This window comes from Paramisgurnus dabryanus, chromosome 9 (assembly GCF_030506205.2).
Source record: "Paramisgurnus dabryanus chromosome 9, PD_genome_1.1, whole genome shotgun sequence".
Taxonomy (NCBI): domain Eukaryota; kingdom Metazoa; phylum Chordata; class Actinopteri; order Cypriniformes; family Cobitidae; genus Paramisgurnus; species Paramisgurnus dabryanus.
Window position 1 is genome coordinate 17,303,701 of NC_133345.1, and position 27,746 is coordinate 17,331,446.

At 37.1% G+C, this 27,746-nt stretch overlaps 1 protein-coding gene across 2 annotated transcripts in view; it reads right to left on the bottom strand.

Moving 5' to 3' along the window:
- Positions 1 to 16,178, bottom strand: part of dmxl2 (Dmx-like 2) — a 69,029-nt gene extending 52,851 nt beyond the window's left edge. For both annotated transcript variants that reach the window (XM_065251304.2, XM_065251302.2), the window contains exons 1-5: positions 15,795 to 16,178; positions 4,592 to 4,717; positions 4,007 to 4,078; positions 3,549 to 3,627; positions 3,265 to 3,412 (exon numbers count right to left, since the gene is read on the bottom strand). In XM_065251304.2, coding sequence (XP_065107376.2) covers positions 3,265 to 3,412; positions 3,549 to 3,627; positions 4,007 to 4,078; positions 4,592 to 4,717; positions 15,795 to 15,881 — 512 coding nt within the window. In that variant the 5' untranslated portion in view covers positions 15,882 to 16,178. The remainder of the gene's footprint in view (positions 1 to 3,264; positions 3,413 to 3,548; positions 3,628 to 4,006; positions 4,079 to 4,591; positions 4,718 to 15,794) is intronic.
- Between the last annotated feature and the right edge of the window lie 11,568 nt (positions 16,179 to 27,746).

Below are 27,746 nucleotides of genomic sequence, written 5' to 3' on the forward strand. Positions count from 1 at the left end.
TGCATTCTCTCAGATTTAGTTAGGTAATTATATTGTATGTAATTCGGTGTCATCTTGTTAGTTATTACTATCCCCACTAACAAGTGAAACTGTCAGGAAATGAAGTGAAAGCATAACTAAACCCATCTCCTTTCGTGTTCACGTCTGAAATGCGCGCTCCTCGGCTCCGCTCTTTACGAGTACCCGCTTCTTATGGTCATCAAAAAGTATATTAAATGTTTATTTATTTGTCATTTCGTTTAACCTCAGAGTCAAACATTATTCTAGCAATTCCCTTTTTCTTTCTTTATTTAGTAAGTTAACTTAAATATCTGAGAACGAAAATATATTTTTAGTGATTTGTATGAAGAGAATATGATGTTAGAAGCTTTATTTTATAACACAAAATAGTGATTGCACACTCACTTGCAAAAATTATTTATTATAACCAACGTATCGGCAAATAGCCTTCGTCAAGGTATGTGTTCGCTCAGAGTGAAGCTTCATTTTAAGCATTTAGTAGCTTAATTTATTTAAACAGTTTTAATAGGCTATTTAAAAAGTATTAGGTTTTTTGTGTTCATTTATATTTCTTGTCACTGTGTGCAGGTTCTTTTTTGTAGGCTATATGACAGCCCAATAATTTTTTTAACCAAAAAGGCTTAATTGTCATGTTGCATTACAATTTAAAGTATATCAATAATGTCAAAAATGTGACGTGCAGTTCGGGTGTTCTCACCAATACGCTTGTGATTCCTGAAGTTTTGACGAATTTTATAGACTTGTTATAGTTTCTTATTCAAAAGTGACACCCATAGATTCAGGTCCACCCGGACTTAATCCATGCCCACCCATATGTCACGTTCTGCATCCGCCACTGAAAGGGTGACTTCAGATGATGAAATGTAACCATTGATTTTTTTGGATGCTATTAGTCACCAACAAAAATTCTCACAGACACAGTTACATTTGTGCTGTTGTAGTTTGGACGTGTTTATTATTATTCTGTAATATGGAAAAAATATAAATAATAAAAAAAAAATGTAGGGGTTGTCCTCGGTATTTGAAAAATCCTGGCTACGGCCTTAATGACAGCAATGTGATCGCCGATGCGCTGGTAGAGAGAGAGAGAGAGAGAGAGAAAGAAAAAGAGTGAGCACGGCCCTGTATAGAAGTGGATTGATATGTTATTTGAAGTCGGCTCGTAGAGGACAAAACACCTGATTAAACTATAACGTAGCTATTATACACATTTTTTCAGGATGTTCTTGCGACCGGTGGCAACTTGTCCACGACCCGGTGGTTGGGGACCTCTGCGGTAGTGGACTCAGTTTGCAAAACCATTGCGAAAGCGTGTGCACTGTTTATTTATTGTTTATGAATTTGTGGATATGGATTGAAAATCTGAGAGCACTGATTGTTTAATTGTGCGTATGGTTTATTAATCCGCGCGCACGATTTGTAACTTGAACAGTTCAATAATCCGAGTATGGTTTATAAACTGAGGTGAAGAATTACAAAAACGTGTCCGTTTCTCGTAGGCATAAGAAGATGGTAGATTGCCACCAATAAAATCTACAATCAACTTAGCTTTTGAGAAACGAAGCCAATAGCAGGCAGAAAGGCCCTATTTAATTTATATGGCATTTAAAAACCGTTTAGTATCCTGTCAATAACATAACCAAACAATACACTCTCTGTATGAGTGTATTACAGTTGTTCTACTAAAACTGAACATAAAAGCCAACATTCATCACTGCAGTGGATAAATCATCTTACATGTACAAAGTTTTGGCGAACACGTGCACCACCTGCTGGCCAGATCGATTAACAGCAGATGAGATTATACTCGGTACTCTACTGCTTTTCCTGCAGTTCCCGGATGTTAAATGTTGAAATCTGTACGACTGAATTTTTGGACTTGAATTTTTGGACGCGAATTTAAATGGACTGAAACTTGCCTGCTGAATATTTTACGTTGTATTTTTAAACAGACCGAATATTTTAAAGTGAAATCTAAAAGGTGAATGTGGACTTTTGAATTTTTAATACAGAAAATATACACGCATGTTGAATTTCAGCCCTTAAAAATGCAAAACCTAAAAATACAATGCATTAAAATTCAAGCACGGTTAATACAATGCATTTTTTTTCAGGTAGTACAATTCAACAGGCTGTTTTAATTCAAAAACATAAAAATACAATGCATTAAAATTCAAGTACGGTTAATACAATGCATTTTTTTCAGGTAGTACAATTCAACAGGCTATTTTAATTCAAAAACTTTTGTCATTATTTTTCTTCCATAAAACCACCTCTGGATACACCAAATTCAGATTTGGATTGACAGTGTGAACAAGGTCTAATACAACTCTTTCTGCATCGGCTGCCTGTTATAGTTTAATAATTGAATACAATTAAATACAAACAGTTGTAAAGCAGGATAAAATGTGGTTCATTCACTTCATGTTTTTTAGAGATTAAACAAAAGTTTTTATGATTCCTGTTACTTTTACATTTGTAATACTCAAGTACAATTTTAATGTGGTACTTTTTTACTTTTACTCAAGTATGATTCTTGCCAGATACTTTCACTTTTAATTGAGTAAAATTTACACTCAGTACTTGTACTTTCACTTAAGTAACATTTTTGAGTACTTTTTACACCTCTGTTCCCATGTCAAGACACGCGTCACTTTGCGACGTTGGCAACTCAGGTGGACACCACCGGTGATCACATGACTCTTCTTAGCAGTGCAATAGAGGACGACGGCTCCACTTAGTCAAGTAATGTTAAAGTTTTATCTGTTGTTACAGAAATAAAGCACTATAATCTTGTATAATCATTTAGTCTGTGTCCATTGCATATCGCAACATTATACTTCTGTGGTTTAAGCTGTCTTGGGTTAGTATGTCTACATTGAAGTGATTAGCATAAATGCTAATATAATATCGGATACGAGAAGCTTTTAAATGATGATGTAAGCGGGTTGTCAAAAAAAATCAGATAATTGAAACTGTTGTATGCTTTTTGTTTACTTAAATTTAATTTAAACATTAAAACCAGATTACAAAAAATAAAAATGGAAAACATGGAATTTGAGGGGGGGGGGAAATCGAACGGAATTTGGGAAAAAATAAAACTGATTTCATTGGGCCCTATATAATATGCTATTATATATAAAATTAAGAAAATGACCTTTACCCATTCTGTAAACCAGAAAAGCAGCATAAAAGGAATTAGTTTGTGTTTAAATATAAGTGTGTGTGTGTTTGTGAACTGACTTGCACTGCCAGACACATTTCCAGTCACTCAGGATGAGTTCATGAGCTCTGTCATCGGTCAGCTGACTGTCCTCTTCCTCTATTAACACATCATTGGTGGGTGGAGCCCATAACTGCAGACGCTCTGTGGCCGCCAGAATACGATTACCTGAGAAAAAGAGAGGTTTTTATTTATTTTTTATAAACACTGATAGACCTAATTAAAAATATTAAATTTGTTAATCTGGTCTAAAAGGTCAGAGTCATTTACATTTATCCATTAAAAGTAAATATTTCAAACAAACCTTGGGGGTCCCAGGCCAGGTTGTAGGTTATAGCACTGAGGAAGAATTGCCCTGTCTTCTGCCATTGATAGTTTAGTTGCTTTAAAAACAGACAAGCACTCTTTTATTCATCAGGAAGATATACTTAGAGCAACCTAAAAACTTACGTTTAAGTTAGGTCACATTTACTGTACATAGTAAGGCCGAATGCAACTGCATTTACAAAGCGTCAGCCTTTACATTCATATCTCACCAGAAATTTAGTATTTTTACCAAAAAGTGTATTATCAGCAAGCACTTGAAAGAAGGTCTTTCAATCAGACCAAATCCAATCAAGAACTAAAAAGTTGCTTCCCTTTCACTACCCATTTATTAATGTATCTCGATACCAAAGTACCCAGAAAGCATATAATGCATTTGGTTAAATCCCCAACCATAAATACATGTAAATATAAACCGTCCTCCAGGGCTTAACTCACCTTATGACGTTTGTTTGGGTTGGAAGCAACTGGTTCGAAAATACACACCGTATTTCCATAAGATGCAGCAATCTAAAAAAAAATAAAACTTAATAATAGGTCAGCGGATATACTACTGTTATTTAAACAAAACCAATTAAAATCACTTTGTCATCAGCAATGTGGACTCAGTTTAAAAATGTCTGCACACCAAAAGGCAAGCGAATATGCCCATATTGTTCCTCGATCAAGATTATTCAAGGGATTACAAGTTTTCCATGTCAATACAAAACAAAATTTTGATAAGCTCTTTGGTGATTGGCTTGCTAGACAGTGTGTTTTGCCGAATTCATCCGTGTATCACCCAATCTGTGTCATTTTCATTGCCCAAACATAAATTTGCATCTTTGCAATAGCATTGTAGGAATATTTCAAAAAATACAGTACAGTCATCATTCTCTAGCTTGGTATGGCTGGACCAATATTACCGTCTCTATACTATTAATAACTTATAGTATAATAGTATTTTCATTCTGAAGTCTCTTTAAATGTGTCAGCTATATGAGTACATGACATGTAACAAAAAATGTAGCTGTATTGTCTTACCCGGCCTAGCTGTTGAGAGCACTCCACACATCCCACCTGAATGTTTCCATTCTGAGCTCCAGGAATAATCTGAACACACTCGAAATCACTCGCGAGAATCACAATATCACAGCCTGAACCGTAGGCCTGAAAAGAGAGAGAGAGAGAGAGACGGTTTAATTAAAAACTCATACCATTAATAACACTTTACAAAGCAGGCAATCAAAAATTGAGTACAGAAAGACCCGCACTTGAATATGTAAATCCTTAGTCGGAGGACACTCCTAGTGCTAAGCTATGCTAAAAGTGGTACTGCCAGACCCGGAGATCAGCTGAATGGATTCCAAAATGATAAAACTCAAATTTTTAACTCTAGAGGAGCTGGAAAACGATCCTATTGTCCCTTTAAGCCAAAAAACACAAATATGCTATATGTTTCTGTGTGAGAGGAGCGGAAGCTTTGCACACGCTGCTCTTTGCTTTGCAAGCATCCTCATAAACATGTCCATTTAAGTTTTAAAGAAAGTAAACGGCTAAAAAACGTATGTGTAACAGTATATTGGATCTGGACTTCGGTCTTAAAGGGGAAGTTATACAAAATATTGTTTCTGTCTGTCATTTACGTTAATCAAACAGCAGTGAGACAAAATCTTGACCAAATCACTTTTTACCTTTAATACTGAGAAAAAAATAACCGTCTTGTAATATATATAAGTGCTCGTATTATACGATTTTGGTCATATCGCTCACCTCTACCATGGTATAAGGGGAATAATTGACTCACCTTGGGTGTGCATTATTATTAAATAATTCAACTGCCCGTCCTCAATTATTCCTTACGTATCTAGGGCCAGATTTACTAAACGGGGCAAATTAGCATGAGAGTGCAATTATAGGGGCGGAAACTCCTAGAAATACATATGCAATAAGATCAGTGCCAAAAATTATAAGACCACACCTTTTCAGCACTAATTATCCACTGCTCATCATTACTAAATCTCGCCAGTTGTTATTTAACAACAAAATTATGGTTTGTGCTGTTAGTAAATCTGACCCCTACTCTTATAATTTGGCACTTGGCTGCAGAAGCCACTGAGCTTTGTTTTGGCAACTCAAATGTAGCAAAATGAGTCACAACAGGAACACAACTGAGACAAACAGAGGAATGAGTCACAAAGGTCATCTTCATTCATTCACTTATTTAAACATATATTTATATTCATATTTAAACTGTCTAACCACAGTGATTTGGCAATATACTGTAAGATTTGCAACCAAACCATACAAATGATCAGAATATCAATCAGTACTAACATAGTGTTATGCTCTCTAGATAATAGGGAAGTACACATGTAGAGCTCTACACTGTCTGCTCTCAGTCTCTAAACAGCTGTGCCCATTTCAGTAATATATTTACTGAAGCATCTTGTGTGTTGTATTTGCTACCGGTGCAGATCTACTGAACATGCTCAGTTCTGTATATTTGGCTGTGTTTGTAATGATATACCCCATACTACTCACATTACCATACAATATGGGAGAAACTCTGTACAGTATGCTAATTTTCTGTAGGCATAGATAAACTGGGTGACAGCCCGTATTTGCCACAAATACAGTAGAGATGAAACCGTATGACAATTTTACAATACGATTAAAGTGACCAAAATCACTATGGTTATCAATATTATCATGGTTTTGTGAACAATTTCTAGAAATGTTTAAAAAAAAAAAGTACTGATGCAAACCAAATTTAAAATCGTTTTTTCATGTAAGTGCACTTTTTTTCGCATAAACATTTATTTGATGTCAGGTTTAAATGTCGTTTTAACTTTATTCATGGCACATTTGACGTTGTGAGATAAAACACAAGTCGGAAAATCGGATTTTCATATAAACACAGGACAAATCATCTGTAAGTCATCTGTCTGTGTATGTTATTAGAAAACGAGTGTACTTTGGGACCCAGGAGTAAAGCTGCACGACACCTGTCCTCACAGCAATCGCAGAAGAGTAGAAAGGAGCTTTAAACTCATCAAATCACATCATTTTAGGGCTGAATAAAAGTTTTTGTTTACATTATATATGTGTGTGTACTGTGTATAATAATTATGTATAAATAAATATACACACATGCATGTATAATTTTAAGAAAAAAATATTTATAGATTAAATATTTATATATAATATAAATTATTTATAAATATAAAAATGTATATACACATGTAAATACGCCTTAAATATCTACATGTATGTGTATTTATTTATGCATAATTATTATACACAGTACACACACATATATGATGTAAACAAAAACTTTTATTCTACAAACGATTAATCGCAATTAATCGTTATGCAGCCCTACATCATTTAATGGAAATGAATAGAAAAGATGGATCTGTCTAAAGAAATATTAAATAAATACAGTACAACTAAATTTCCCTAAATGTAAACATTTTATGGATTTAAATTCAGTAAGTAAAGCACTGTCATCACAAACACATGGAGCAGATGTGAATGAATGTGTTTGTCTCATTTTTTTAATATAATTTGCTTCTAATAATTCTGTGGTTGTGTTCACATGACAAAGTTTTGTGAGTGACAACCGCCTTTACTTACAGGTGTGAGTCTGGAAATGTCCTGTTCACACAGCAATTTACAGACACTGATAGAATACTGAACATATTCACGGGTGTGAATTTTGTTATAGAATGTGGTTGTCACACCTGTAAATAACCAAACTGTGTGTGAACGCAACCGTATTAAGGACTCAAATACGGCTTTGACATGAGAAGCAATTTTCCGACACGGAAGTGACTTAAACTGCATTTCATCGGCCCCACCAACTACTGGCTTCAAAAAAGCTCTTCACAAACCTACGGGTGATGTCACAGACAATACGTCCAAACCATATTCTGGTGCTGCGTAAACGTAGCTCATTTTTGCCTCATTTGACTGGCCATTAAATGTTTTTAAACAAAACTGGATTAAAATTAGCAAAATAAACAATATAATATACAATAACTGGATGCCGTTCTCTGAAGTAAACATGCAACATATTGGCTAACTGCATTACTGATTTACAATATCATTGCATATTTATGTTTCAAATACTATTTTTAACTCAGTATATACTGTGCAGTATGCTGTATACTAGAGCAGTAATTGAACACAGCCTTTGTTTATATCTGTACTGTAGCACACTGATGCTGTGGCACAATGCAAACACAAACACACACAAGCAGACTGAGCTGTATGCTGCACCTGTTGTGCTGTGTGTGTTCTCATCCTCTCTATGATTTATTAATGGGAAGAGAGCAAAGAGCCACTGAAAGCAAACAAGCTCAAAATGACTCTCATTCCCATTATAGACACGATAGGGAAACACACACATACAGCACTATAGGGAGCTGAAAGAAAGAAATGATGTGCCATTCAATGCCAATATCATTTAAATATCATTTTTCCTTTTTTGTTATTATTTCTGAGCAACAATTAAACCTGACATAAACCGTACCATATTTTTTTCAAAAGCTTACATTTTGTGCAATGTGGATTAAAGGTGCCATAGAATGTAAAACTTTTACCCAAGGAATAGATGAATAATAAGAATTCTGTGCATGGTGCTGATATTTGTGCTTCAAACACGATTGTTTCCTCCTTCTTATGTAAACCTTTTGCATGCAAAAGACCACTGGAAAATCGACCAATCTCTACATAATACCAACATTACAGTCAAGTCAAGATGTATGGCCCCAACATTAAATTACAACCCTATATGCTACTATGATGAAATTTTACTATTCATGTTAAGTTTACATTGTGCAGGTCCATACTGAAAAAACACAAACTTACCACCAAGAAATGTCCATTAACAATCTCCAAACAATTGATTATTCCTCAAAATCTGTATCTTCGTCTGATACAGACTCAAACATAAGGTCTGTTTACACACACACAGAGCTACTGAAATGAGCCTTTGAGCAACAGCCAATCAGAGCATCAACATTATTATTCATGACCCTTCCAAATAAGGTAATAATAGATAATTTCATTCTAAGGAAAAATCCTAGGGTTGTACATGAACTGTCTATGGATCATGTTTGCAAATTTTGTAAGTTCACGCAATTTTGCAAGTTCACGCAATTTCATCGCACACAATTGCATAAATATCCCGCAATTTTCCATCACATTATTTGAGAAAACGTGCCGCAAGATAAAGAATTTTTGCCCGCAACAATCACAAAAAATTTGAGTGTCCTTACTAGGCCGACATGTTTGCATGCAATGCAACTGAGCAGTTACTTCAGTCATGAAAGACTAAAGTCCTAACTATTTGAAAAGGATAACAATAGACATCTCTTAAATCATGTGCTAAAGTCACAATAAAACAACATATTTCAAATCAACAATTAAACCTTCAACTGTACTGTTAACCGTGTGTGTGTGTTTAGCGCACTAAACCATCACTCATGTCCCTCTGTACAGAACACAAGTAGAGCAGACATCATTCATCATTCTCCCAGAACATGATCCTGCTGGAGAAGACAGCTCGACTCATCCTGCCTGTCAGTGTGCTGTGATTGTAATACCCTTCAGAGATCAACACTAGTCCCACTGAAAGGTTTAGGCTCATAAAGGCTTGTTTACAAAGTTAAAGACCTTTGATTAGAAAGAATATGCATAACTTTCTTATCTCTCCAGCTTATTTAAAGAATACTCCAGGTTATCTTCTGCTCTGTGTCAGGGTACATAGTTGGGTGAATTTTGGAGGAACTGCATTAACAACATATCTCCTGTAGGCGGAGTTTGCTCTATGTAAACACTACCTGGATTTTTACATCATGTGACTTGAAATGTTGTGTTGCCTGCTAAGCCTCCATTCCATGCATATTCCTCTACATGAGACAAAATCATGTATGTGGATCAAAATTTTACTCGAACAGCAGGTATAGACATGTGTATAGACACGTGAGTTCACATCAACCAGGTGTAGCTGCCTAGTAGATTTCATAGTAGACATCTCAAGCTGCACACGTAAGCGAAAGGCAAATGAAAAGAGGAATGAAATGCGTTCTGTGGGTTTGCATATTGCTGTTAACATGCTGCTGAGAAAAGCAGGAAGTAAAAAAACAAGTGTTGACATTGAGTCAAACTGACAATTTTAACAAACCAACTGCTGAGTGGTTGTTAACTTAGTCGTGTCGACAGATCTACATTAAGATCAGGAGATCAAGACATAAAAATCATTCATCATCAACTCGAGTCGCCATTATACTCAAGGTTTCTGAGTCTGCAACAGAACAATGACTACGTTTACATGCTGTAAATATTCGGGTTATGATCAGGTTAAGGTCGGGTTTCGGGTTTCTGAAACATTCGGAATAACCGTTTACATGCGTGAGCAGAGAGAGTTACCCCTGTATACATGGAATTGGCAATATCCCGATGTAAACTGTGATTAAAAGGTAAATGCGGTGATTTTGCGTGGCTCACTATTGCGCAATGCGGTTTTACCGCCTTCATTTACTAAAATAAAATTATTATTTAAATCCAGAACAAGCTGCACCGATGTAGAAGCAGGGTAGGCTAAGTTACATGTCTTTCCTTTTATGAGAAAAAGATTAACAAGCTATACTAGCCTTCAGCTAAATATACTTTTGAAAAAAAAAATTAATTGAAGAACGATTTTCTAACAAGAAGGTTTTTCAAGTGCATATTTACAGAGCATCGGTAAATACAGAACACAACAGTGTCTTAAAGAAATTAAAATTAGACAGTATTCATGCAACTATAAATGTACAAAACGAATGCAATAGCTTACAGAAGGCAATGAATATTTATTTATGGCATTTTCAATAATATATTAGTAGATAAATTAACATCTATAAAGTATGAAAACGAATAAATCATTATTTTGGCTAAATTAAGCTGGATGGATAATTTTTATAATTGTCATCCTTTCAGAACAAGCTTATATGCTATCTATAATAACTTACATTATATCCTGAGTGTTACTTGGACGAAAATATGTAGAAATACATGCAAGTAAAAAAGTACAGAACAAAAATGTTTACCTCACGCGGATAGAACGAAAAGCCGTTAATTAAGCGGACTGAGAACGTGCAGAAACAGTCGAGTCGGCAGATGATCACCAATGTTCATAATGTTTCACGCAGGTACTGTTGATGATAAACTTTCATATCTAAATGTCAGGTATAAGTATTCAGTCAGTTAATAATAAAGCCGCCGGCGTTATCGCAACATCCTTATACACGGAGCGGACGCACATACAAAGAAAAAACCTAAGGTTTTTATTTTAAGTGGTTTTAATGCTGGTAAACAATCAGTTATATTATGCCGCTTTGTATTTGTGTCGATCAGTTAAATTAAAGTAATTTTAATCTTAGAAACTGCATCAAGATGCAGACGACGCTACAGTTATTCTGTCATCTTTAACTTTTTCACACATTCACTGTATTTAACGAAATATGAATAGCATTTTGAATTCAAATTCACACACACACAAAAAAAAACAAGTTACTCTCATAACTATTGACAATCTATTTGGCCTTTATTATACATGTATGCTTTGAAAAACAAGAATAGCTATATATTAATTTAACGTGAAAAACGCGATTGTTGCAATTGGTTTCCTCCTCGCTCTAAAAGTGTGGCGCATCTCTCTCGCCATGCTTACCTCTACTCCCTGCGGGTTTTTTGGCGCATACAAGAAGTTTCTCTACTCAGAAGACCAAGATTCCTTGCGAATAGAACATGCGCAGTACACAAATCAATGTTCCTTTTGATGGGAATATCCCGATGCGCGTTTACATGACCAAAATTTCGGGTTAGAAAAGAGGTAACCCAGGGGTAATATTCGGGATTTTAAAAACAGGAATATGAGCATATTCGGGTTTTTGCCGGTGTTTACATGGACGTGCGCGACCGGGTTATTGCTAATATTCCGGATTTGAACGGGTTATTGGCTGCATGTAAACGCAGTCAATGTTCTTCTGGGTAGCTGATTTATGACACAGCCTTTTTAATAGCTTTTTTTATATATTAGGGCTGGGAGGATAATCATGCGATTCAGCTTTCTATGCTTCTCAATAATTACGGGAAAATGCCGCTGCCTCCAACAGCCAGAGGGCGCTCTTGTGCAGAAACTCAATATGGAGTTCTCAGCCCCAGGAAATGGCATATCGTCGCTGTCCGATGAAAACCACGTTTGTCCATTTTACCGATTTTGAGAGTTTTCGACGGATTGAATGTCCAGGTTAATTTCCGTATACAGTATGCTTCACATATCAAAATGGCCAATGAAGAGTTGTGAAATCATGTCATCTGATTTTCACATATATCCATTTTCTGTCAAAGCTGTCAATCACGTCGTGTATCTCCCGCCCTGTGGAATCATCTCGCCGGTCTCGTGAAATGCTTACCAGCATTAAAACCACTTAAAATAAAACCTTTAGTTTTTTTCTTTGTGTATCTACAGCATCCGCTCCGTGAATGAGGAAACTGCAGCCAATAACGCCGGTTGCTTTATTATTAACTGACTGAACACTTGACTCTTACCTGGACATTTAGATATGAACGTTTTTTATCAACAGTATCTGCGTGAAACATTATAAACATTGATGATCATCTGCCGACTCTATTGTTTCCGCATGTCCTCTGTTTTACAGAGAGTCCGCTTAATTAACGCAGCCATGGACCCTTGTTGCTTTGGGAACGTCACGAAGTGACAATTACACGACATGAACATCATTAAAAACTGTGAACCCCAACTGCGCTATTTGTAAGTTCACACAATTTTTGCAAGTTCACCCAATTTCATCGCACACCATTGCATAAATATCCCGCAATTTTCCATCACATTATTTAAGAAAACGTGCCGCAAGATCAATTTTGCCCGACATGTTACGCCTCCAACATAAATTTTGCCTAGGGCTTCCAAATATGTAGAACCGGCCCTGCACTGGCAAGAACATGGTTACATGTAAAGATGCTGTACCAAGTATTAACGCTACTAAGAGTGTCACGATTTCGATTTTTTTAATCGAAATCGATCGAAATTAAGTCCCATCCTCGAACTTCAAATTAAAAAAATGGGATCGTCGATGCTGCAACGCCCCCATGTCACATCCGGTCGGCTTACCAAGCGGGGGAAAACCTCTCAGATATTTATATTTTAAACACGAGGGATGTATTAATACTTGAAATGCATATCATAAACAGGATTACTACCTACTGATCTGCCTTCGGACAGAGCGCAGCTCTCTGCACGTGCGTGAGAATGAGGCGCCAAGATGCAGCAGATTATATTTCAAACAAAAGGGATAGTTTGCCACAGCTCGCATGAAACGCATAAAACTGAACAAATACGTAAAGATTACTACTTTAGTTTATGTTTAGACTTCGGACAGATGCGAGAGCGCGTGCCGTGCACGTCAGACATAGAGAAGACAGAAGCGCAGCTGCTTGACGCGCTGGATTTATTTCAGATGCTTGTCCAAGACGTATGCATTAAGTCCATCTTCGTGCAAGAAGGAATCCTCTACAAGTTCTCTCGCATAAAGTGAAGCCCAAAAACACCCATGCGAGGAAAAGCACGCAATGTGTATGTTAATGTGTAACTATAATAATAATAATAATAATAAATATTTTTCTTTCAAAAAAAAAAGTAAAAATCGAAAATGTAATCGAATCAAGGATTTGGAGAATCGTGACACCCCTAAACGCTACATTCAACTGCTTTTGAAATACAGTGTTTTTTTCACTTCATGAAAAGTAACCGTTTTGGACATACGTGAGTTTCATCGGGCAGCGACGATATTTATATCTCTGTTCATCAAAACTTTGGGGTATTTTCATGATGGTATGCATGTTATAAACTCACAGTGATTTGAGATTGATAAGTACTTCCTACTGATCAAAGAGCAATAATACATAAAAGAGCTGTGCATAATATCACCTCTGTGATTCAAAATCTATATCTAACAGGTATTATTGGTATGAATCGTGATTTATCATCCCAGCCATGGTAAATATATCAATTGTGATAATGTATTTTGGACATTATTGTCTTTCACAATTTTTACACAATTTTTCTGTGTTTGTACACCCACCATCATTTCATTGCCATGCGACCAATTGTCACCACACAAACGTGTGAAAACGAAAGAATATCACTTCAAATTTGTCATAGGCAACAACAGATCCTTAAACTGTCCCACATTACCTAATCTAACACTGATGTGAAAGCACGTCTGTGGACTTTTCGGTGGATAACTCGTGTCAAACCGCAGAGAAACAATCAGAATGAATTGCAGGTTTCAGTTCTCGTTTCTGCACCATCAAATCGCTGTTATGGCCAAGTGATGTGTAAGAGCACAATTTATTACACACCGCTCAATCCAGATTTAAATACACAATGTAGTAAATAATACAAAATACAAGTTGTATTTCATTCTTCAATTGTAATTCAATGACACTTGAAGACTTCTAAGAGGATACAATTATTGCAGCATTGGTCTTTACTATCACTTACTCAATAACATACGTAGGGTCAATATAAGAAAAACAATAGAGCACCTCAGTGCTCAGTCCCTAAAAATGTGCTGGCTGCATTACTCCTGTAAGACAATCTGTGTGTTTAATACAGCGAATCCATCAATAAACATGCAACATGTAATGTTAGTAATGTTAGATTATAAATCATATCACTACTTCAAGCATTTTTTCTGTGTTTACCTCTAAGTACTTGTTGTCGTTTTATATATTTTGTTATTAAAGTTCACATTATCTTAAAGTCTGCCAGCAATTTGTGGTATGGCAGTGGCAATAAAAGCACTGAATTCAATAAAACCATAATTGATGATGATAAGCTCTGTCTGTACATTAGACCAGTGCTACTCAACAGTAAACTGTACAGTCTATGGCCTTGTTCACTGTACTCACTGTGTGTACAGCTGATGGACTCAGCGAGTACAACGACTGTGTCTCAAAACCTAGTTGGATGCCTACCTAGTAGCCAGTTAGAAGTAAGAACCATTGATGTTGTGTAAGCAAACAACCTAGAAGGTTTTCAAACAGCTTCATGAATGCATCATCATAGTCATCATGAATGAACATTACATCACAGCTATAAACATGAATTGCATGTCATTGACTTTTTCAGTCATATACATACATACATACATACATACATACATGTTATGCAATGTGCATATTTTGTTCTTTTAGTTTGCAGCACAACATTCATGCAAAACAATTTGTTTAGTGTTTGATCAAAGTGTTTAGTTGAGGATTAGTTTGTTTGTGCCTGAAATAAACTGATCACCTTTTTGCAATAGAAAGACAGGCCTGTCAACTTTACTGTACTATACTGTACTCTGTTATGTCACTGTGTGCACAGCTGATCGGTTTGACATCCAAACACAATGGCTGTGTTTTAAAATTTAGTAAGCCGCTTAGAAAACCCACCCAGTAACCCACCTACAATGCACAAGCGTATGTGGCCATCATTTTGCACCAAAAATGCACGTATTATGCAGTCTAGGAAGACATCTGTCTAGGTTTTGAGACACAACAACAGCTCACCTAGAGGCGCTGCAGGGACAGGGGACATGTCCATTGCACTTTTATAAAAAAAATTGATTCTGTCCCCATCACTTTTTTATCCCAGTGCCAAAATTCCCCATGTTCTCTGGTATGTTACTCAGATTTGAGTTAATTAGAATTGATTGTTATAGTATCAATGCATTTATTTTGTACAAAACATACATTATTTGTTTGGCCTTTGATGGTCACATTACCTGACAGATGCCCTCCCCCTTTTTGTAATGCCTGCTACGCCCCTGATCTCTACCATCTCAACGCATGCATGCATTCATAATCATGACTGATGATTAAAACGCAGCAACAGCATCACTGCATGTCATGCAACCGTGCATATTTACAGTTTGTATGGATAGAGACACCGCGAGAGTGCGTGTGTGCGCGCGCGCTCATGATCTGCGGACACACAAACACACGCGCGGCGGATAACCTTGAGCAGATGACAGATGGCACACTGAACCCATGAACGGATCACGAGAGGGATGACGATGATGATGCCCGCGGGCTGCGTGCATAAAACATCACGCTAGATCATCGATCGCATTTGTCTCGCGCATCCGATCACGCACAATCATAGAGAAACGCGCCGCGAGTCACCCACCGTGAACGGGACGTCGTTGACGCTTCCCACGGAGTAGCAGCAGTCCCCCGGGTTTACAGCTCCCGTCAGCACCTGGTGCAGATGCATTTTCGTTGAATGTTGAATTATTTACAGCAGCGACGCTCCGTGTCTCTCCATCTACACCGGGAATCCCATCCGCGCGCGTCCGGCCCGGCCGCAGTTTATCCGTCTCTAAACACACCGCGCGCTCAAACACATACAGGCTCCGGAGAAATATGCGTCACAGTGTCCGAATTCGTGCATAGAGCTGTTAAATTCTGTCGTGTCGAGTCGCTAGCGACATAAACGAGCGGATTATATGGTCCTCCTCCCGCTACTGCTGCTGCTGAGGCGGGAGCGCGCGGCACGATCACTGCAGCGGCGCTCGTGCGTGGTCTCAGTGCGCGCGACCTCACGACAGCGGGGTTGTGGAGCACGCAGACTAGTTTACGCACCTGTTCGGTTTATAAAATGTATTTGTTCCTATTTTCGTGATATTCTGAAAATAAAATAAAATTTTATTTTGTCATTGGAAATCTTTTGTTGAGTGCGTTTACTCAAAAAGCCTTAGGGTAGGCCACGTTAATTGTGTTAATTATATCAATAAATAGTATGCTGTACCTGTGTGCGTCATTTATAAATGCAGCTAATATGTGTATTTATTTATTTATTATTTTGTATTTTTGATTCTCATTGCTCGATACTGTCAAACATTGGCCGTTTCTCAATCCGAAGGCTGCAGCCTCCAGAGGTCACCTTACTAGGCTGCATACGTCATCAAGAATGTCTTATTTCTGAATATTAACAAATATAAAGTTATCTATTATGCTTGGTTATTTGAAAATTGTTGTAATATGCTTATGACTTGCGAGTGCACTGCTCAGTTAACTTAAATAAACCAGGCTTGATGACGTATCCAGCCTGCATATGCGACCTCCGCAGGCTGCAGCCTTCGGATTGAGAAACGGCCCAAAGTGTGCCTGCTAGGGCCTTTAAACGCGCTTCCGTTTCTGTGACACGCGCATGACGCGCCCGCTGCCCGGCACGCGCCCGCACGCGATCATTGATCGGTTAAAAGGATGAAAGTGAATGCAGAGAAACGCGCGCGTGTCGGTGCAATCAATCTCGTTCAGTACAGATCACACCGATCTCAGGTAAGTCGTAAAGAAAGTCGGTTATGTATCTGACGTCACGCAGTCAGCGCTGAAACTGGTCACGCGCAAGGGAATCCCGAAGTCCCCTCCCACACACACGCGCTGCTATGGTGTGTCCTGAAAATGACGTTTTATAATGTCACATTACATTACAATATAGTATATAACATTGATAAAAATACAAACCTTAACATTACATAATAATACGCAAGAGACTTATATAAAATAAAAGTCATTCATAATCATTACATTCAACACAGGCACACATATCTATTTGTGCCTTTATTTTTAAAGAAAATCTATGTGTGCTTTTCTTTAAAATTAATGTCACTTGACATTTTGTTTAATATATTTAATCACATGACATACATGTTTTTGATGTAGGGTCTATATGAATTCCACTTATTCTTTAAAATGCTCTTATATGACTTGCTAAGAGTTTTGTAAACTAAAATATTATATATATTTATGCCCAAATGTTTTATTCTGAAGAGCAAATTTGTTAATTATATAACTGCAACACAATGACTAAGCATGTTTTATTGGCAGTGAATCTATGTAAAACTTCAACTCACTTCAATGTCTTCGTTTTTTTAAATGTTTCTTAATTTATTAATTGACTTTGTTTTAAATTTCATTGTCCAATGACATCACAAGTTAAGCCAAAACTTTTATTATTATAAAGATATTCCCTTAAAATCAAGCATTGTGTCAGTTAACCTTACATAATAGTTACATAAAAGTTGTGTTATTCAAGTCTTGTCTCATTTCAAACGGTTTCTTTTAAATCCTCCTGACACATTTCTATTGCATGGTTGCAACTCCACACCTCCATTCTTAGCCCCACATTTAACCTGGAGATTTGTGATCTAATCTAAAATCTTGTGACTTCATTGATGCCAGGAAAGTTTTATATTGTAATCACCCTACCTTGTTAAATATTGTGAATTGTTTATTTATGTATTCTATGCATGATGAGTAAATCTATTCTGTTACTTCAAGGGTGGTTTGACCTGCTGCTCTCCCAGCTAGGCCCAGGCATGGAGTTTGCCCAGAACATTATCATACCACAAACACTAACTGAATGTATTATCATTTAATAAAAAAAATACAAACAGATTGTTTTTAGCAAATTACACATTTTCTTGTTTTGTTTTGCATGTGTATCTGTACAGTCTGAGTAAATGTCCCACTATAATGTAAAAACAAAACCTACACCCTTAGGCTGATGACCATGTGATCTCTATGTCCCAGATTGTATGTCCAGAGGTCACTCACTGACAAAACATCCTCACAAACTCATCTGGGTAACACACAGTTATCATACAACAACTATACTGTCTTATCTCGGTTGTACATTGACTTGTGAAATGTGCTGAAAGTTTTCAGTGGATCTATGTGTGTAATTTCAGGAATGTGGTTTGCTCAGCTGAATTGCTTTCTGCGTTGTACATCATGTGATGTATATTTTTAAAGACATGGTTAAAATAGAAGTTATTTATGTAAATGATTCAGAAGGCTCTGGACATTGAAAATGAGTCATGTGGAATACTATTATGATGCATTTGTGTCATTTTAGGAGATTGAAAGTCCCAGTGCACTGCCCATTCAATAATTGTATGGAAAAGAGTGATCAGTTCAACGGTTTAAACTCGTTCTCTTTTGAGCATGCGCACACGCACGCCACACTTTTGTATTAGATACCAGGCTTCTAGTTTAAGCAGCAATTCTCCCTTGGTCAACCATAAGATCTTGCTGATTTGTATGGCTATGCTTTGGTCTTCTCAGCAGGGTAGTAAGGCAGAAAATCATTTTATAATAAAAACCTTTACAGAGCACTAGCTCCCAACTAAGGTGCTTTTAAGTCAGATTTCTTTTCCATTTTCAATACAAGAAGATTTTGACTTTAGCACTTCTGTATCACAAAAGATTCAATGATGCACTTACTTTTTTTTTTTCTCGTTCTGCCACAGAGAAAGATAGGAAATTCAGCTCATTCAACGGTTTTCTCCAACAGGCCAAAAACATTCAGGTTAGGTGAATTGGAGATGCCAAATTGCCCCTCCCTCAATGTGTGTGAATGGATAAAGCAGTTATCGCCATGAATATAGCCATAGATGCTGGAATGGCGTGAAGGATAAATACTAGATTATTTAGGGATGAGGTACAGAATAAACCAGATCTGTTTTTGGCATTTGTTGTCATCTGGTCAGTCTTAAAATGTGTACTTGATCTTAATTCACAAATACTACCACAATCTGACAGCTATACATTTTGAGTGATCATTCATAGGCCAAATAGTGAACCTGTGTGTTGTTAACTTTTCTTAAAGGAATATTCCATTTTCTTTAAAGAAAAATCCAGATAATTTACTCACCACCATGTCATCCAAAATGTTGATGTCTTTCTTTGTTCAGTCCAGAAGAAATTATGTTTTTTGAGGAAAACATTGCAGGATTTTTCTCATTTTAATGGACTTTAATGGACACCACCACTTAACACTTAACTCAACACTTAACAGTTTTTTCAACGGAGTTTCAAAGGACTATAAACGATCCCAAACGAGGCATAAGGGTCTTATTTAGCGAAACGATTGTCATTTTTGACAATAAAAATAACAAATATACACTTTTAAACCACATCTTCTCGTCTAGATCCCATCCTGAAAGCGTCAGCGTGACCTCACGCAATACGTCATGACGTCAAGAGGTCACAGAGGACGAACGCGAAACTCCGCCCCAGTGTTTACAAGTGTGTTGAAAGAGGACCGTTCCTACGTGGTTGTATGTCAACTGATACTAATTAATGTCTTTGTGTCAGTTTATTGTTTACAAGGGTCCGCAAATGTGCGTTTTATATATGTAACACGTGACCTCCCTACGTCACTACGCATTTACGTTAGGTCACGCTGGACCGGATCTAGACGAGAAGTTGTGCTTTAAAAGTGTATATTTGTTATTTTTATTGTCAAAAGTGACAATCGTTTTGCTAGATAAGACCCTTATGCCTCGTTTGGGATCGGTTAGAGTCCTTTGAAACTCCGTTGAAAAAAACTGTTAAGTGTTGAGTTAAGTGTTAATTGTTGGTGTCTATTAAAGTCCATTAAAATGAGAAAAATCCTGCAATGTTTTCTTCAAAAAACATAATTTCTTCTCGACTGAACAAAGAAAAACTTCAACATTTTGGATGACATGGTGGTGAGTAAATTATCTGGATTTTTCTTTTAAGAAAATTGACTAATCCTTTAATGTTTGGTTTAAGGAGATGAAATTGGATGTGTGGACTCCAGAGACCATAGAAGAAGCATTATAAATGCAAACGCTGGATAAGATTACAAAAGCATTGCTGATGAGCCGAGTGTTCATCAAACGACCCTAAAAATAAATTGCCTACAAATGAAGAAAATTTGGGACTGCTGCTACTCTCTATATAAGTGAAGTTCCAGTTTACTACAAGGCAAAAAGGAGAAAGCTTCATGGCTTGGGTTGCTTTAGACTAAAAACTAAGTAGACTTGGACAAAAAATGAATTCGACATGTTCTCTCCCGACAGTTGAGCTAAAATAAGTGCACAGAAATATGCAATTATTATCTATAATCATCTATATATCATCTCTATAACATTTTTAATCCTTAAATGTGTGAATGTTTTGCCAATCAGTAATACATATTTGGGTCATACCTGGGGTCTAATTTATAAAGCGTGCACGCAAAGGTTGTGATTTATAAAAAAAACAAACTTAATGGGAGAATGGGCTTGCAGGGTGGGATCTGAGGATGATTCATGTACGCACACTTGCAGGTGATCTGTGATTTATAAAGGGATATAAATTTGTTTCCACCTTCTTATGTAAACCTTGTCCATGCAAAAGACAGCTGGAAAACAGGCTGGGACATTAAAGTTGAGATGTATGCCCCAACATTAAATTAAGTACATTGTTGGTACAATTCTAAAAACGAAGTTGAATTAGCGCTATATGCTAGTTAATGCTATATGCTAGCGTTTAGGCTGCCAAGTTGTACTATTGACGTTACAGTTACATTTTACAGTAACACAAACTAAACCTCAGAAACATCCATTAACAATCTCCAAATAATTGATTATTCCTAACTGATCTGTATGTCGTCTCATAGAGGCTGTTTACACTTGGCATTAACATGCGTTTTCGTCGATCGGATCACATGTGGACGACGTTAAGGCCAGGTGTAAACGGTGTTCAAAACGTTTTGAGCTCGTCCACTTTCGACCACTTTCAACCACATCCGGAGGTAGTCGAAACCACTTTCGATCGGATCGCTTTGGAGTTGCGGAACGCATATGTGGTTGAATGCGTTCGAACAGCCACACGCAACGCCTTCTCTCCACCCATTTATCTAATCTGAGGTATTAAACACAAGTTTTACGTTTTTTTTTTTACTTCTGGCGTGAACATACGGTGAACAGCGCTTCATTGATAAAACTAAAGCGGCTGATCTCCGTAGTTTCGTTTTGAAAGCGTGTGAAAGTTGCGCGATCCTATTTCATCAATTGTGCTGAAAATTCAGAGAAAGTTCTTACATACACACGTACAAAACTCTGTGCAGCATGTTTACTTGCTAAACAAGCAGTGGACTCTGACATAATATTAGTTTGCGTCCATATAAACTCATAATTACTCCCGCTCGGGTTTGAATGACAGCAGAGAGACTCGCCCACCGTCTCACAGACCACCCCCTCACAGTATTCAGGACAGATGCGGTCGAAAGTGGACAAAAGAGACGGATTTAAATACCAGGTGTAAACGTAATGTGTCTCTCTCGTCCACTTGTGATCCGATCGATGAAAACACATCTTAATACCAAGTGTAAACAGCCCCATACAGACATAAACATAAGATCTGTTTGCACACACACAAAGCTACTGAACTGCTCTGTGAAACAGCCAATCAGAGCAGAGCTCAACATTATTATTTATGAACCTTTCAGAATTTTAAATGGACATGTAAAACCATTTCTGGATAGTTTTATTATGTAAATCAGAGTTGTTCCATGTTTAAGTGCTATAATTGGGTCCCCAGTGCTTCTATCAACCTAGAAAATGTGTAAAAAAATCAACCAAGTAACCTAGTATCGGTAAACCATTCTCTGCAAGTGTGCAAAAATAGCTGATTGAAATTTGGCTCCCCTTGTGATGTCAGCAGGGGATAATACCGCCCCTTAATCTGCACTATCCAACCATTTAGTGCAGAGATCAGCTCATTTGCATTTAAAGTACACACCCAACAATGGAACATTTTTGATTGCACCTACAAAGTGATCATTTTAACTTGCTATAATACATTTTCTGTGGGGTATTTTGAGATAAAATGTCACATATGCAGTGCACTTTGGGGACACCAAAGATTTATTGTAGATATCAGAGAACAATTTAATATATTGTATCAATGCATTCTTTGGCACCTTTAACAATAACAAAATGATCAAATAAAGCATTTGTTGTTATATTTTGACCAAACAACTTATACATATACAATGTTAAAAGGGTGCACTAATGACAATCCGGGGTCTCTTAATACCTAAGGTATGCATTTAAAGCGTAACTAAACCCCTGGTCAGAGCCAGACTCCACCCACTGCAATATTTGAAAAATGCAAGAAAAGTGGGCAGATCCCAACGGAGATAGAGGGGACGAACTAAGTGTGTGGTGAGATCGTAACAAGGGCGTGGTGAGCTTGAACCTGCTTACGTCACGAGTCATTTCTTGGACCCAACATCCAATAGGAAAATTCAACTGCAGTAGCCACCGTTCAACCTCAAGAGGGCAGCACTCAGACGTTTTTACACCATATATTGTAGTATTGAAACACTTTATATCCAAATGTCAAAAAACTTACTAAAATCAATGAACAGCACTAATAAAACATCATTCTTACAGATCATTAACTAAAAAAAGTTGGTTTGGGGTTTAGTTACTCTTTAAGGGATATGCACTGATGAATGAAGTTCATCTGTAATTGTGAGAATAACTGTGTGTTTAAGTCTTATCTGATTTAATCTGTAAAGAAGCCAGTGTATGTTAAACTCATCTGACCTATTTCACACAGATCAGAGTAGTGTCTGTGGAGGTTTGTTGTAGTTTCTGTGTTCCTCTTTGACAGTATATTAGTTCTGCCTTGTGTTGATGAAAGGCCTATTGTAAAGCCAGTGTTATCTAACAGCATCACACTACTGTTTTGCTGTTTTCACACTTGGTTCAAAAGCTGACTTCTCCCCTTCCCCTGCAGTTTTCATTTTACATTCTTTTAATTGGTATCAAACCATATGCACTACATGAGCATCACAAGTGTGAGTACTGTCATGAGTAACAACAGCTGATTAGTAATGCAGTTAAATAATGCAATCATTTCTAACATTATTAGTGGAACATTTTATGCATCTTTATTTGAGCTCAAAGCATATCAGATCCTGTTGACGGGAACCACTGCTCTATGTAAAAGTCCATTTGCAATACATCAAACATGAGTAATATGGGACATTTCATGAATGAAACACAACAAATATGGTAGAGGTGTTAGTGAGACCAGCAGGGGGTGCTCACCCTGTGGTCTGTGTGGGTCCTAACACGGCAGTATAGTGATGGGGACACCATACTGTCAAAAAGCACCGTCCTTCGGATGAGACGTTAAACCGAGATCCTGACTCTCTGTGGTCGTTAAAAATCCTGGTAATTCAAAAAGAGTAGGGGTGTGCCCCGGCATCCTGGCCAAACTTGCCCATTGGCCTACTAATCATCACTTGGTCTCCTCTCCACTAATAAGCTGGTGTGTGGTGGGAATTCTGGTGCAATATGGCTGCCGTCACATCATCCAGGTGGATGCTGCACATTAGTGGTGTTTAAGAAGAATCCCTCTAAAGGGAACAATAAGTAGGATTTACCCCCATCTAGTGGTGAAATTGTATTTTGCATTCAAACAAATAGTGCTCTCTAGCGCCTCGCTTTTCCAAATGCGTGTTGCAACTACGGTAGCCGTTATGTACTCACTGATCTCCATGTCCAGTTCAGCTGGTTCACGTGTTCTGAATGAAAACGCATTGGTAGGCTAGTGCTTTTTGTCCCTCTCTGCTATTATAGTTTATCAGTATGGCGGAACGACATGGAAGCCTCCTTGGACTTACCCGTTCAATGTAAAGAAATGTTAAGCTTACAAAGAAAAGTCAGATCATTGGCAGAGGTAATTTGACACCAATGAAATGATGACATATTTATGAATAAAGACATTGATTTTGACTAATAAAACACTTAAAACCCTACTTACTGTCCAATTAAAGCGATTTGAGTGCTGCAGAAAAGTACTATGTAAGGGGGCGTGCACACCAACGCTTTTACGCCCGCGGCCGGTGCATGTTTTCAATTTTTCCAATGGAAGCTCAGCGTTTTTCAAAAAAGCCAACAGTTTTCTTCCGCGCTGAATACCGGCCGGCGGTTCTTCCGCAGTCAGCGCTGAGCGCAGAGAGTTGAAAAATATTTTCACGCGCCCGTCCAATCACAGTGGAGGAGGGGTGGGACAAGTATCACAGCAATTAACTGTCTCACAGCTGATGTATCAGAGCTACCAAAGCGCTTGGCTGAAGAAAGCTGGCACTCAGCTGAAAAACAGTTGTCATTCGGCGTTGTCCAGGCGTTTTCAGCCACGTTAAATATTTTGGTGTTCATGCCCCCTAAATGTAATAAATTATTAATTATTTATCAACATTCAACTTAGGAATTTATTGATTTTGAAGTGTTTACTCATGTTGAATGTAAGAGGAGAAAGAACAGAGAATTTTTTTGTTGGTAATAACACCATTATTTATTTATTTAAAAAAATGTTTTAATGTTAAGTTTGTTTGAGATTTGCAGGTTTCATTTTGGATTTAGTTGGAAAAAAAATACTTCAACTGGTAACACCTTAAAAATGTAAGCTGTTTCAACTTAATTTTAGGTGTATTTTTTTAAGTTAATCGAACTTTCACATTGGCCAATTTTAATTAATCCTTTCATGTTGTGATTACTTAAAAAATCAGTTTAACAATGTGAACTTAATTTAATCTAGTTCATTCCACTAAAAACGGTGTCTTGTCACATTTACTTAAAAATTATTTGTTCAGCCAACATAACATTGTTGCATAACAGATTAATTAAACCAATACAGACTTGCATCTCATTGGCTGAGGATTTTGCAGTGTATTACAAGTAATTGTTGTTCTGGCACCCTCTTGCAGAAGTGTAGCACCATTAGATAGGTATACATTTTGTACCAATATGAGGTATTAGTATAAACTCTTTAGGAGCAAAGTTGTACTTTTTTAAAGGGTACCACCCCAGTACCAGCTATATAGGGAGTATTTTTAACCCTTTTTTCTGAGACTGTATGATTTCCCTACGGAGATTTAGGAGGGTTCTTAAAAAGAAGCAGATATAAACACATTTTGATCTACGGAAGAGCACCAAATCTGGGATGTTTTATGGTTTTCTTTTATTAGGTCTTTCTCACATCTGATGCCCTGATCTCAGTGGAGACGTTCACATCGGTCTTTTGCCTTCCAGACATGTACTGTATAGTCTGTTTGAGGTGTTTGCCTATCGAGTGTTTTCTAATTTAGAGGATTTATTTCCTGTCTCTCACCCTCACATCTGTCATAAACAGAATAAAAGCGAATCATCTCTCCTTCCAGCTCTGAAATTTGATCAGTGTCGTCACACAGAAAGACAGAAATGAGGATAACCTCGTTCTCATAACTCTCACCAAATCACAGGTTACATCAGCCTCATATGAAAGAGCAATAATGTGTGCGCTCTCTCTCTCTTTCCTGTGAAATGTGCTTGGGGAAAAACAGATGGGCTGCCAGAGATGTCTGCACCCTTACGTCTAATAAATACTTTAATGATTTAATACATACTCACAGCAGGGCTTCTTATCCCTCGTGCACTCTACATGAACGTCATAAATGAAGTCCATGTTATATATAGCCGATAACTGCTTTACCTTTAAACTCATGGGTTTTGTAACTGCTGTCAGTTTTACAGGTTATAAACCCGCTAGTGCCAATGTATTACAGTCATATGTCTCTTTACAGACATAACAAATCCTCAGCTTGGTCCTGATTTTCCTTATTTACAGCATCACATCCCCATTCTGATCTAGACAGTGCATTAACTAATTTATTGATCCCACAGATTCCAGAGTTTAGGAAAATCCATACATTCTTCACAGATAAGACAATCCCACAATGCATTGCAATGAGCTTACTGAAAAGATTACCAATCAAGATTTAACATCTTTAACCATTTTTACTGTAATGATTTAACATAATCAAATTAAACATGCAGGTATTGTTTTTATTGTAAGAATAAAAACAATACATTTTAAGTGAATATTCAAAAATATTAGGAGTGTAGGGAGACTGACCCTATTAATTGCAAGTTTTTTGCGAGTGAGCAGGCAACATAGAGCTTCTATGATATAAGATTTATTTCCATGGTAACAGCAAATGCCTCTGATTGGTGAATCTGTCTTCAGAATTATGGGTAGTGTAGTTCTTTCCCAGGAATTCTCAATAAAGCGCATTTAAAAAAAATTAAAAGCATTAATCATTGTTCAGCCACAATATTAACCATAGGTATGGTCATGTCAATAGTGATGTCAGTGTCCTACTGCCATTGTCATCTGCATTCTTCTAACACATCATATGTTCATGTTTATGTGAGCTGATTTGGCAAAGATGCAATATAATTTGATCACGTGTCCATCAAAGAAATACAATTATGTAAGTGTTTGAGTAGAAAGAATGGCATTCTGGTATAACTTCAGTTCAAAAGCCAAAACCTGGTGTGAAACTAAAGCTGTGATGTTAAAGTCCGCTAGAACGAATCACTGTTGAGCATTCTGACCTCATTCTTGCTTCAGAGCACTTTAGGTCAAAGGTCAAATTAGAGTACATGTAAAACATTTTATACATTTCTGCAAACAACAAAAGTAAATGTTTACCCAGCAACATATATCGGTCATTATTTATTAACTCGCTACCTGTCAGGCTTAAAGGGCAATAAACATCACTAAACCATGGGCGGTGCTAGAGGTGGGCTAGCAGGGCTTGAGTAAAGTAATTTTAATGCGCGTTAAAATATTTTCTTTTACAGCCGAATCGTAAATCTCTCATCAAGAAATTACTCACATGTAAACCCACCAACCATTAATAAGACACTGGGCAGTGGTCTCATGAGTGTCCTCTGCATTACGATGAGGATAACTGAATGCATAATCGTATGTAATTGCTCATCTGCACCTCACGTCAATCATATCATTGTCTCCATGCGATCAGTTAATCTTGTCGGAACTTTGGAGTTTTCGTCTAGAGAAGATCTGTCTGTCAGCTGTTACTCAAAGAGCTGCACAGGGTTAGTTCACGCCAAGTCACAGCTTCAATGGCAACACCTCATATACTGTAAAGGAAAGGAGAGATGGAGAGGTAACACATACTGAACTACGAATTTAAAATAGAGTCATCAATGCCCAGGTTAAGAAAAGAGGAAAGATGAGAAGAAAAGTGCAAAAAATAAAAGACTGTATGCTATGGAGCTCACTCATCTCAATATAAGAATTGTATAAATATATATCATTATGTTGCTTGCTATGCAGTTACACATAGAGCAGTAACCGTATATTCATTTTTACAGAGATTGAACATAAGGAGGTCAAGTCCTAAATAAATCAAAACAGAAACACTACCTGGTTGTAAAAAAATGTATAATCATAAATAATTCATATTCAGAAATTATTT